This window comes from Sphaerodactylus townsendi, linkage group LG06 (genome assembly GCF_021028975.2).
Source record: "Sphaerodactylus townsendi isolate TG3544 linkage group LG06, MPM_Stown_v2.3, whole genome shotgun sequence".
NCBI lineage: Eukaryota > Metazoa > Chordata > Lepidosauria > Squamata > Sphaerodactylidae > Sphaerodactylus > Sphaerodactylus townsendi.
In genome coordinates, this window is record NC_059430.1 from 48,492,369 (window position 1) to 48,506,289 (window position 13,921).

Sequence of the window (13,921 nt, forward strand, 5' to 3'; positions counted from 1 at the left end):
TTCTTTGGAGATGAGCTTGCTAAGCACAATCAATGGGTTTGTTTGTATCATACAGCAGGCAGACTGTGAAAGGAGATGTAGAACTATTTCAGCCTGTCCTACTGATTTCTACAAAATATAGTTATAATTCCAGTATCATAGAATTCAAAGTTTTTAAAATATCAGAACTGTATAGTCCAAAATGTCTGTACGTGATCCACAAACCTCTTAGAGGTTACCCTCCAATCCAGATGGGGGCCCCCAAATTAACTTGAGGAACTGGCATGGGGCTGTGCCAATGTGTTTGCCTTCTCCACTGGAACAAGGGCCACTTGTGCCAATGGAGGAGGCAAAGGTTCTGGCGGCTGGCCACCACTTAGCTCTGCAGCAGCAAAACCAGGGAATCTGAGCCACTGCAGAGTTGCGCTGACATTCCAATAGGATACTGGCATGGAGAGGCAACTGGGGCGTTCCTGGGATGGAGATGAAGTTAGTTGCCTTACACCCTGGGCTTGCAGCTAGTTGAACCTGGACTTATGCAACTGTTGTGGGTGGCTTTCCAGTGGTGAGCGGGTTTTTTTTGCTTTTTCTTTCTCCCCATGCCACTGGAAAGCCCTCTGGAGGCAGTGGGGCAGTGCTGCAGCAGAGCCATCGCCAACCTCCATGAACTCTGGATTTGGCTGTCCATCTTTTTAAAAAAATCACATTGAAGGCCTATCACTCCAGTGATAGACAAGTTTTTACTGTGTCCTTTGGGAGCACTAGCCGATGTAGAGACAGAGCTCCCCATTTTCCCTATTATTTCTTTCTGTTAAACCCTGTGAAACTGACATGGTCTAGTGAAGCAACACTAGACTAAAGACAGCCAAAAACAATGTGTCAGGCAACCACCCCAAATGGAGGTTGCACAGAAACGATAAGGAAGAAGTGGATGGCCAAAATGTTGGATTGGCTCAGGTAGGGACATTTTGGAAGAGGAGAATTGCTGTGTAAACAAAAAAAAAAACTGTGGGAAAACTCTGCTGTGAAGCAATTAGCCATGGGGGTAAGTAATGCATCCATAAATGGCTTGAAACATCTTAAACAATCGTTCTTGGCTAGCTCCCATAATCAATATAATTTTCTCTTTCTCTGGGCAACTGCAAAACTGTTTTCATTCCAGGTCTCTTGGTCCATGCACTACAATTAAACCGGTTCCACAGCCTCCTTCAGTCCTGCAGGTGGATGTGAGATCATTCACATTGTTAAGGAGATCTGTTTTGAATCCTTCATTTATCAGCATTCATAGACTGCAAGTAACCAAGCCAAAGCCCAAGTTATAGAGAGGTCTTCTATAAACGGACAGCATAGTTTCTGAATAAAAAAATAAGTTTTAATGAGTATCAACCTGGCATCAAGCCAAGGTTGGGAGTACCATCAAGAGACCACTCTGCATTCCTGAGCTGGAGAAAATAATGCAGAGACAGACTGAAATTATTTGTTTTTCCTTCTCTTATAATTGTATTTCCTGTCCAGCACCATACCCTCCCATCATTCTGTCAGTGATGCCAGGATTTAATTCCTTTGGAAGCACAACCCTCTAGTGATTTTAACTGTACAACGTATCTTTTCCTATTATTTCTTTCTATTCTCCAACAGAATTTTAATTTTCCTGTCTGTTCTGCTATTAAAAATCTCACTCCATAATTGATTAGAATGTTTAGCAAGAGTGAAGGCCTGCAGACAGTACCATTATCCTTGAGGGATATTTCAACATTATGAATTCAGATTTTATCTATTTTTTTCTTCTTCTGTTGAAAGCAACCAAAGAGTAGTCTAGGCACTTTACTATCTGTAAAACATGGGAAATATTTCTAGCCAAGGAATAACTTTGAAAGGACTGAAAATATCCAGTGTTTCACCATTAGCATTTAGTCCAGTGAAAGACCCAATAAATGTATCTCATATTCTCTGAAACATAATACTAATAGATCATACAGCTGATTTTAGTGAAATAACACTAAAGATTTACTTGACTTCTCTATAAATCTGCAAATGAGGGTTATCACCATAGTATATCAATTATTGCATTTATCTAATGTGCCTGTATATTTTCTGCTGAGATGAATAATACATGTAGTATTACTGCATAGAATTGTACCGCATATGAAGAACTTATTAGAAATACAATACTCCAGTTTCCATTTTCTATGCAACTTTCTAGATTTTAGGATTGGTACTTTGAAAATTTGAGTAATGTTAAATAAAACTATAAGAGTTCCAGGATGAATAAGCTGAGACCTAACTATTGCCAGCTCTGATCTGGATAGCTCCAGGCTAGCCAACTCTCATCAAATCTCTGAGGCTAAGTAGGGTCAGCCCTGTCAAGTATTTGGATGGGAGACCTTCAAGGAATATGGCAAACCAACTCTAAACATCTCTTGCCTAGAAAACCCTATGGGGGTGTCAAAAGCCAGCTGTGACTTGATGGCAAAAAAATAGGTAAAGAGCTGATGTATAAAAAGGGCTTGATCTATGAATGCTGGACAAGGAAAAATAAATGGTACAACCCAAAATATACTGAATGAAACAACATGTTTTTAAGTTCTGAAACTCTTTATTTAAAAGATGTATTGATGGGTACTCTCTTTTTAGATGTGCTTATAGGTACTACCCTCTGGGCCTATGCTACTTAAGTTCAGGAACATTACATACCCCTTTGCAAGTTCCACAGGTAGCTCTTTACATAGGCTGTCACTAGTTTTTGCAGGTAACACACAACTAACACTGAAAATAATGTTATGTGACTACTCACACTACAAAGAGATAGTAATTGTTAGTCCATAGAAAAAGCAAAAATCATCATTAGAGTCAAACCTATATTAGGAGCAACTAGGGCCTTTGAAAGTTTGCTTTTAACTGTGGCTGCTTCCGCACAGAGGCGGAAGCGGCCGGGTCGGCATAGTCCACGCCGACCCGACGCCGCTGGGACCGTTCACATGAACGGTCCCAGGAAGAACCGGGAAGATGGCGCCGCTGGGCGCCGCCGCCCGGTCGACTTACCGTTCCTGCGGCCATCCGGCGCGTTGCCGGGGCCTGGGGACACGCCTCCCTGCCCAATAGTTAGGTCTCATATTCCGCCCGTGCGGAAAGGGCCAGAGTGATGTTTTAGAGCCAAATTACAAGCTATGCTTAGATACATGATAATTATATAGGGTTTTCCCCAAATCTTTTCAAAGGCAGCTGCTTTTTTGGATGTGTGTGTAATATTAATAAAAATAGTATATACTTTTACATTTAAAGTTGCTTTTGGACCACACACAATTCTGATCAGATTAGTTGTCCAGAAAATAGAAGTATGTGAGTTATTCAGCTGTGGTGCATACTGCATCACACATCGAGTAAAAACAAGGAAGTTCAGGTGTCGTTTCTGTGCTTGGTTGATTTCTGCGATGCAATCTGAATGGCTCTGTTATGAGTTTGCAAAGGGGCTGAATAATTAAAATCACCAAAGATTAATTTCATATAAATTGCTTCCCAGTTCTAGGATAGCAGGGAAGAAACTAGTAGGATCTAATCTAATTTTATACAGACATATCTGCTCTATAATACAACGGACTTGTTGTTTGGATAGTACAGTAATTGGTTTGAACTGTTTCCAGAAGAAAGCGATGTGAATGCCTGTCCAATGATAACTACAGTGCTGGCAAAAGAAACGACCTTGCTCGGCCTTTTTGTCCTGAAAGTGATCATTCCAGTTCCAGAGTTTATCTGGATCCAGAGACCATCGTTCCTCTGTGGGGGCTGTTTTTCCAGGCACAGTAGTTTTTATTCTGCTCCCAGAGACTGTCATTCCAGTTCTACAGTAGTTTATCTGGGACCAGGAGTCACCAATCCACTCTGGGGGCTGTTAGTCCAGTCCCAGAGGCCACTTTGAGTTGCCAACTTCCAGCTGGCACCTAGAGATCTCCCAGACAACCAATGATTTTCAGATTATGGAGATCTGTTCCCCTGAATAAAATGGCTGCTTTGAGAATGGAGTCTATGGTATTATATTTCACTGTGCCTCCTCCCCAAATCTCCAGGAATTTCCCAAGCTGGAACTGGGAATCCTATAGCCCCATTCCACTCTGAAGGCTGAAGGTAGTTGCCCAAAATCTGTTCAGCATTTCGATTGCAATTTTTGTATGGAGTCCATACAAGGGTTTTCAAGCCTCTTACATAGTCTCCAGTGGACATTTCTGTCATTCGTACCTCTTGTTTTTTCTGCCCGTTGAACAAATTAGATTCACATTTTCCGCATTTTCTTTTGCCATTACATGTCTGAATCGTAGGATGGCGTCAGGGCAATGAAAAACTAGGACCGGAACTCCAGCAAAAAAAAAAAAACATGTTCGGGAAGCGAGAATGCAATTGCTAATATGGTTAACATTGAACATCTGCTATGCACGAGGAAAGGTACACATGAATCGAGCAAAAGAGGGGAAAATGTCAGGTCTGCTTAGGCCAGGGGTGGGCAATTATTTTTTCCATGGGGCTGCACAAGAAACAGAAAATATTGTGGAGGGCCGGGCCAAAAGGCAGGGGGGCAGGGTGTTTTTGAAAGCCCCGCAGAGCCGGCAGCCAAGGCAACTGGCTTCTGTGGGAATTTCAAAGGCGCATCGCTCCCCAGCAAGGCAGGGGGGCGAGGCGGTTTTGAAAGCCCCGCAGAAGCTGGCAGCCAAGGAAACCGGCTTCTGCGGGGCTTTCAAAGGCACCTCGCTCCCCAGCAAGGCAGGGGGGCGAGGCGGTTTTGAAAGCCCCGCAGAAGCCAGCAGCCAAGGCAACCGGCTTCTGCGGGGCTTTCAAAGGCAGGAGGGCGAGGCGGTTTTGAAAGCCCCGCAGACGCCAGCAGCCAGGGCAACCGGCTTCTGCTGGGCTTTCAAAGACGCCTCGCTCCCCAGCAAGGCAGTGGGGTGAGGCGGTTTTGAAAGCCCTGCAGAAGCCGGCAGCCAAGGCCCTTTCCCCACTCACCTCTGTCCGAGGGTTGTTCCGCGCAATTCCCGGCATGCGCAATTCCCGGCTCTGCGCGGGGTCATCAAAAGGCGCCAGGAATTATGCATGCCGAGGGGGCACGAGAGAGGCAGCGTTGGGGCAGCTGCGTTCTCGCCGCCCCCGAAGTGGGGAGTGCAGCTGTACCCTGCACTACTTGAGGAGAGTAGTGGGGGGCTTAAGGTAAGTGGGGAAAGAGCCCAAGTCAACCGGCTTCTGCGGGACTTTCAAAGACGCCTTGCTCCCCAGCCAAGGCAACTAGCTTCTGTGGGGCTTTCAAAGGCGCCTCACTCCCCAGCAAGGCAGGGGAGTGAGGTGCCTTTGAAAACAAGGCAGGGGGGCAAGGCGGTTTTGAAAGCCCCGGCAGAAGCCGGCAGCCAAGGCCCTTTCCCCACTCACCTCTGTCCGACGGTTGCTGCGCGCAGCCAAGGCAACCGGCCTCCAGGGCTTTCAAAGGCGCCTCGCTCCCCAGCAAGTCAGGGGGGCGAGGCGGTTTTGAAAGCCCCGCAGAAGCCGGGCTAAACTAGGGCACGGTTTATAATAGTCTGGTACGAAGCTAAAAAATCAGACTCCGAAGGAGATGGCACTCATGATCCTGTGAAATTGTAAACAAGTTGAATAGCTCCGGAGGAGGCGGAGGGGCGGTGGTGAAGAGGAACGATCCACACGCTTGTGCAAGAGGGCTGCTGCCACCCTGGCGAGGAAGTGCGCGGCGCTGCAACTTCTGCTTCTCGACACCAGACGTTCCCGTCTCAAACTGCGGCTGCGGCTATTTCCCAGCCTCGGCAGCCGACACAGCTCCAACTTCCCCCTCCTTCTTTTTTGTTTACAATCAGATGACATCACTCCTGCCTGGCCCCCTCCATTCCAAAGGCGACGTCACAATGGTGCGATTACCGGATTGGCTGCGGCGGCTTCTCAGCCCCCTCGCCAACGCCATTGTCGCCCGCCGTGGTTATAAAAAGAGACGCACGCAGCGCCGTTTCCTTCGTTCCTCGTAGATGGGACATGGTCGCAGTCGTATTCCACGTTGCTTTGCGGGAGGCGGATGCGTTGGGGGAGGGGGGCTTCTCACGCCAGTCCCTAGAACTCGTTTCGTTCTTCCTCTGACTCGCTGTTTGACCCGCTCCGCTCCCTTTGGGTCCCGCGCGCATCCCGTGCCCTCCCACTCAACCTCCGGAGCTGGCTGCCCCTCGCCTCCGCCTCCATGCATTCTGCCCTTTACACCCGGGCCAGTATGATACGCGAGATCGCCGCGGCAGTGGGCTTCATCTCCAAGTTCCTGCGCACCAAGGGACTGAGGAACGAGCGGCAGCTGCAAACGTTCAACCAGAGCTTACAGGAGCTGTTGGCAGGTGAGAGGCGGCTGGGGGAACTGCAACAGCACCCATGGAGTCATCTTGACCAGTAACGAGTATTGTAGATTCTCTCCTCTTCTCCGATCCCTTTCTTTGTAGGGTCTACATTTTTTTCCAGTGACATTTTATCCCTATCCCATCAGTTCCTTTCCCCGAAGTGTTCTGTGTTGTGGGGATAAAAGTGGGGGCTGTGTTGTTTGTGTTATTATGGGGCGCGTAAATGAAGCCGGAAGACCAACCTGGCTTTTGTCCAACGCGCAGGATCAGGAAACAGCCCCCCCCCCTCCCCCGTGGGGTGAGCCGACATCGTGATGTTTTCTCCTGGAATCGACTATCTTCGTATTGATACTTTTTTTGGGGGAGGGGAGGCGTTAAAAAGACAAAGTCTACCTTTTTGCCGGACCCCCTTTGAGTTATCACTATGCGGGTGTCTTTCCTCTGTATTTCTGTTCCAGATCACGTCATTCTGATTATTTAACCCCGTTGCCTCCACTCGCGTACACATTTCTGCCCGGAGGGGGAAGTCTTACTCTCCTGACTCAGTATGGTTCTCTTCACTCCCACTGAACATTGTACAGGCGGTCTGATTTTGGTTTAACGGTGTTCCATTTAATTAATGGGAAACAAAATATGTATGTGATTTTTATGGAGTGATTCCAAAACTTATGAGATTTTGTATGGCCTCCTCATTTCCATTCTCCGCACAAGTAGCCATAATGGCTGCTATCTTATATTTCATTAGATGTCACAACAGGACAAAACTGGAAAGGACCCATTTGCCCCTTGTTCTGGGGATGGTCTTCTCAGCTCTCGAGTAGTGTGCCCCTCACTACACCATTCAAACAAGAAGTGTGTCCCGAATCATTCCACATTTTTAATTTATCGCTTAGGTTCTGAAGGAAGCAGATAGGATATTCACTTCATCTGCGTGAGGGTGACAAATGGCAGCATTCATTCCTTGGCTGAAGATCAGCTATTAGGGAGCTGTTGTGTATGCATAGTCCCAGAGGCACTCACAGCTTCTTCCTCTTCCCTGCCTCCAGCTTTACTTTAAAGCTCTGAAGCACTGCCCTCCCTTTCTTATTTCTGGAACAGCTTGTAGTAGTATATTTGTAGGAATCTGCTGATTCCTGCTGCTGCTTTTCTGCATCTCATATAGTGGCCCCTTGTTTTCATTTCACTGTGTCTAAATGTGGCTTCTCGTAGTAAGACAAAGAAATGTCACTAGTGTGAGGGCAAAGCAGTTGTGGTAATTCATTGTGCTTTGATGCATTTGTTCAAGATAAGCATTGAAATGCAAATATTGTAACAGCCATCATACAGTGCATAGACTTCACCACTACTGCCCCACACATTTTTAATTTCAAAAATTAAAGGATGCATTCACTCAATAATATTTAAAGTGTTTCAAAACATTCCACAATTTCTGAAAGAATTTTCTAGGGGGTAGAATTGCAGTGCTTCAGTGAAGAAATTTGACTGTTCTGTCAAAGGGACTCAAGGGAAATGTAGGAACAAATATCCTCTTCCATAGAAAAGAAGTATCATAATGGATCCTTGCAATTAAGTCCAAACATTGACTGTTGACAGAAGTATAACTTTTTCAGTTGATTTAAAAAAATCTGTTCCCTACCAGAATTCATACTGCTTTGTCCATGTCACTAATAACAGATGCAAAAGACGTCATTGGTTGTGAGAAATATATGCAAATTTCTACAAATTATGTTTTAAAGAATGTGGTACTTTTTGTCTCACACCACAGACTGTCAAATATTTAGCCAGAAAATGGAGGCCCTCTGCTTTTTGTATTAGAATTTTAAACATGGATATTCATGTATGAATAAATGTGTTTTGTAATGTGAGAATGTGGCTCCAGTGTCTCTCTTAATCTGATACGCATCTGGAAGCAGATTTCCTGCTTCTGCTGCATGCTGTGATTGCAAGTGCATTTGAGCTTGCATTACAGAATTCAGGTAACTTCATATACAACTGTGAGTCTATGGATGAGACTGAAGTGTGAAACAGTTTTTTGAATTTATACATGACACACTTTTTTTCTGTATTCTCCCTTGTTTATACCCAATGAACCAATTACTTGGCATTTTCTACTACTCTGTAGGGAGTATCTTTGAGTAGAAGTTAGTTTGACTGCGAAATCTAGCCATAATTTATCTAGAAGAACTCCAATTATTGAAGCATCTGTAATTCTGTCAAGCCTACCACTGTTTTCTAGGTCACTAAATAATGAGCTTTTAAATGAACACGTGAAGCTCTCTTACTCCAGGTTAGACCGTCTGTGGTTAGTAGTGACTGTTCAGGATGTAAGGGAGAGAAAGATGTTTCGTAACACCTGTTATGTGTTATGCCTCTGTCCCCTGAAGATGATGGGGATTGAACTGGGACCTTCTGCATGTAAAGGGTGCACTATACCACTGAGCCATGGCCCCTGTTCCACATCTACGCCTTCTGTATTTCTCTTAAGCATTTCTCTTAGTTTTTGCTGCCTTTCATATGTAATAAGAGGATTGTATGTGGTTTTGATCTGGTTATGAAAAACTGAGTATGATATTTTTGTTGCATTTTTGTTTTTGTTCTGTAGAACATTATAAACATCACTGGTTCCCTGAAAAGCCATGCAAAGGATCAGGCTATCGTTGTATCCGGATCAACCATAAAATGGATCCCTTGATTGGGCAGGCAGCACAGCGAATTGGAATCAGCAGTCAGGAACTGTTCCAGCTTCTTCCAAGTGAACTCACTCTCTGGGTCGACCCTTATGAAGTATCCTATCGAATTGGAGAGGATGGCTCGATCTGTGTGCTGTATGAAGCCACACCAGCGGCAGCTAGTCAAAATAGCACCAGCACCCAAATGGTAGACAGCAGAATAAGCTGTAAGGAAGAACTACTCTTGGGCAGAACAAGTCCCTCCAAGAGCTACAATATGATGACTGTATCAGGTTAAGATATAGCCTATGGATGGATCATAATGGATGGATAAATTTGTTTTTTTTTTACTTTGGGTGGGCTCCTCTGGGGATGGATTATGGAATTTAAACCATGTCACAGCTGTGAAGACCTGGCACAAGATAGAATGGTAAACTTTATTTTATAATGGCAGTGCCATAGTTTCGACAGTACCTTTCAGTGATTTTAATAGCCTGTGAGGAAAGATGATAACTTTATTTCCTTAAGGTGTGAAGTTGTCCCAGGAAGGCTAAAGTTTTCTCCCAGATGTTATGCTTAATTTTTTTAAAAACACAATTCTTTCAGCCCAAGTCTGTAGCTATAAAATTGTCCTCTTCAGTAAATCTTGCTGAGTAAATTTGCACTATGACATTTTTAAAAAATTGTTACCATTTTTTGGCAGCTCAGATACACGACTTGTTATGAACATGATAGTACTGGAAATTTTATCTTACAAGACTTACCTAGCCCTTACCAATATGTATAAACTGTACATAAATCACACAGTGAGCGTGAACTGGGGAAAATGGTCAGATCTCTGTGTTGTGAATTGGCCTTCAAAGTAGCAGGTGAGCAGGATCCACTATGTCAACAAGGTTTGAGAGAGATCATATAAAGACGCTGTCAGAACTGTGGTGTGTTTACCAGCCAGCTGTCTCTACATTTGCTAGCTTGTAGTTTTCTAAGACTGAGTAAACCTCTTATTTTTAGAAAGTGGAGGTCTGGTTTGTAATTTCCTTGTACTTAATTGGGTAAAAGCCTTTTCCACAAACCACCATCTATTTTGTGAACTTTGTTAGATATCTTTTTTTTTTTTGGGTAAATTATGAACTGGTGTAAATTTGTACAGTTCATGTATATTGATTGTGGCAAAGTTGTACAGATTTCTATATTTTGGATGAGAAACTTTTCTTCTCTCTATAATAAATTGTTTCCTATCTTGGCATTTTAATTTAATCTCTTGTCGTGCTTGCATAGGATCAGTTAAACTATTTTTACGTCCTAGTGGACTTAATGTATTGTAAAGGATAAGCATTGAAAGGGATAAGCATTGAGCACTGATGCAGGGGAAAGCTTGATGATAATATGGATGGATGATGTTTGGAGGGTTCTGCTGATGTGCCACTTGAATACCTTTTTAAAAATTGTCTGCACTGAGGAAATAACACAAGGGTCCAATAATTCTGAAAATATGTGGAAATAACACTCAACAAATGAAAGCTGTGAATAAATCTGGAGACTAATGTTTACATGGTCTCCTGAAGGATTTAGCTTACATAAACTGGCTGCTCTGACCTTCCATTTTTAAAAAGAGGCAAATTACTCCTGTTCTGATGGATGCTCTGCTCAATTGGTATTTACTAGGACAAATATTTCATAGGAGCACTTTTACCAATCCACACAAAGATTGATTGCCTTTCACTTGCCAACAAATGCAGGACTCTTAGAATTCAGTAAAGATGAGACACTTCAAAAGGTATGTGTGTGTTTTTCCTTCCCAAATTTTAAGTAGACATTCTTGAACTAAAAGAGGCTAAAGGGGAGCCATCTTGGGCACATTTACTTGGAGGTGTCCTGTTTATCTTGATGGGATTTGCTTCTATGTACAAAGTTTATATTTATAAACTTACTGTTAGTTTGTGCTCTGAAAGCATAAATATATTCATGACTAGTGCTACTCTAGTCCAAGGTTCATTCAACATATGAAATTCCCACACAATAAATGGCTCTTGTTTTCCATTTGACTGGGAAGAGTTGGTCTGGCATATTTTGACTATTGGTATACAGTGCCTCCAGTTCTAATTGTTATACCTTAGAATGCTCAGTTAACGAACTTCAGTTTTCTGTTTGTAAGAATACCCTAATGGCCCTGTTGTTGTATAAGGCCCAACCCTGGTTATATTCAATATAACTTTGTGTTCTGTAAGAATAGATAAATTCTTGTTGGCTGCCAAAAGTCTTTCTACAGTTCTGACCCAAAACCTGAAAGGCGGGATTGGGGTCAGTGGTGGGATTCAGCAGGTTCGCACCACAGTTGTTAAAATGATGTCTGTGAACAACCAGTTGTTAAATTATTTGAACCCCACCACTGGAACCGGTTGTTAAATTATTTGAACCCCACCACTGGATTGGGGGGGGGGGGGGAGAACAACCTCTCACAGCCCAACTTTCCATCTCAGTGTAGTTTATATGCCTCTGTTTTAAAGAAGACATGTCCTTTCAACAGAAAGGATCTCATTTTCAGATGTTTCAGGAAATCTAGGTTTCTTAGACTTCATGTTCCAAATTTCAGCATTCTAAATGTTCCAAGGAAAACCAGAACAACTTTTAAACCCTATCCTGTCAGTGCGGCTCAAGCATCTATATAATGAAGATAAACTCAGCTTCCTGGCTGAGGTGTACTGTTCACCTAAGCACTACACAAATGCCAATTTTACAGGGGCAACATGCACTGAATACTATGTCCCTAAGGATTTCCTTTAGGGACGCTGGTATATTTGATGGTAGCAGTCAAGAACACTATTTCCATGATCTCATTCTTAAGCTATTTTCCATGACTGTTGAATGAAATGCCTACACCACTCGGTCATTTCTAGTAGTGCAACACTTTGTATAAACATATTGTACTGACTTAAGAACGAAACAAAAAATACAAGAATTATTGCCATTTTTTCAAGTGTATTCAATAAATCCGTTTTACCCTCATTAAATTTCAGTAACTTAAGGCTATACAAAATAGAAAGGTTGAGCTACAATTGTACTGAATTTTTGAACAGTGTCAAAACAAGCCATCCAGCCGAAATGAAGGCTGTCTGGCCTTCATAAGTTTAAGCTCTGCTACTTACATCCCCTTTTCTAAGATACTTTTTATTTCTTTGTTTGGACTTGTTGCATTATTGTGTTTGGCAGTTCTTGTTTCCCATTTGTGCCCGGGTGTCAGTTGCTGCACAGGTTAGCTGCTAGTGAAAAAGATGCTTTCTGGTAACTCAAAGCTGCTGCTTTCAGCCAACACTGATTCTAAAACATAAGGTTCATTAATTTGAAGAAACTGAGGACATAACATTGGGGGTTGAGGTCAACAGAAAACATAACACTGCAGGAAAAGTAGCAGTAATTGAAAGTACATTGACGACAGTTTCCTGTGACTCCAAAATACCGTTTTGTTTGCGGTTTCCTTTCCACACATGAGATATGTACAGATGTAGCTCCGCTTGATCTAGCATTCTGTAGCCGCTCTTTTTTTTAAGCCTAGCATCAGAACACATAACTGTAGTGGTTGGCTTCCTGTTGTCAGTTCTGGAAGATAAACAAGATGATATTCAGTCTGTCAGGTTGCCTGCTTTTACAGGGAGGCTTACATGGATACTGAATTTGGAATAAGCATCCTGCTGTGAATGGCTAACACATTTAATTCTTTTAAGCTAGGGCTGATTTCATTCCTAACCCTTCCTAGTGAAGAACTTCTACACAGCTTGCAGACCTGCCCCCTTCTCTGGGCACTTGTGTAATGCTTCCTCTCTAGTATAAACCAGTGTTGGTTTTTCTGTTATCTACTTTTGAAAATGCAGTTCCCATAAATCAACCGTTTTTTTTCCTGAACATAAGAGCTTTGAAAAAAGTATTTTGATTTAATAATGACAGAATAATAGTATATTAGTTTATATACTTCATAAAGTTGTTTGTAGCCTTAACTGGCTATCCTCACAAAAAAACCACCATGATAGGTCACTTATAAACAGGCAACTGATGCTGAGAACAACTTGTCCAAGATGACCTGATGCATTCAGAGGTGAGGATAGGTCTGACATTTAAGCTTCAACCACCAGTAGATGTCAGATCCCTGTGGCTTCAAAAGCCAGCTGTTTGCTAATTCATGAAGGTTTTTGTATGGTTTCCTAATGCAGTTTTATGGTAGTGGCCCTTTATTCTTTCCTGCTTTCTTTAGCAAGTGTGATTAAATATTCGATTGTTTCTTTTGTGGTTACTGCTGCCATTTGTAACAGGCTTTAGGGTTGCTAGATGGCAGACATATTTGCCTCCTCTCCCTTCTTAGTGCTTTAACATGCTGTTAAATGTAAGAGAAATGTAGGTTGAAGGTCCTTAGTCCCTGTGTGTAGGTTTTAACACAAAGTGGCAGACACCAACTCCAACTGTTTTCCATTTAAAAACTGGACAAAATGTCTCTAAAGATTTTGAGTTAGCTGTGGATATATGGGATTGTGTGCCACCATGAAAGTATGCTGGGTAACTATTGATGGGTTTCTTATCAAATTTACAGGGTTGTTACCTGTTTAATGAATTGTGATATGATAACATTGCTTCAAATTCCATTGGGATCAAAAACTTTCAATTTTAAAGTAGTCAAAGTTTTCATCACTGAAACTTAAGGAATGTTCTTTGCTCAAAAATTCAGATAGTGCCAGAGAGGTCAGTTACAGCAAGATTTCTTAATTATTTGGATGTGTTACAGATCTTCTCTTGCCAATGGAGACTTCCAGATAGCTGAGGTAACTAAGAAGCCTGGTCTTTTTAATTCCTTATGCTCAAATCATGAGTTACCAACTCAAATATTAGCTAGGCTTAGAACTCATGTTTTGAAAGCAAATA

The 13,921-nt window shown here is 42.7% G+C and overlaps 1 protein-coding gene across 1 annotated transcript; it reads left to right on the top strand.

The window, feature by feature from the left end:
• The first annotated feature begins 5,964 nt into the window (after positions 1–5,964).
• BTG1 (BTG anti-proliferation factor 1) lies at positions 5,965–10,265 on the top strand. The gene is made up of 2 exons (XM_048501131.1): positions 5,965–6,344; positions 8,947–10,265. Exons 1-2 carry the CDS (start codon positions 6,197–6,199, stop codon positions 9,309–9,311), a joined length of 513 nt encoding a protein of 170 aa, XP_048357088.1. The 5' UTR covers positions 5,965–6,196; the 3' UTR covers positions 9,312–10,265.
• The last annotated feature ends 3,656 nt before the right edge of the window (positions 10,266–13,921 follow it).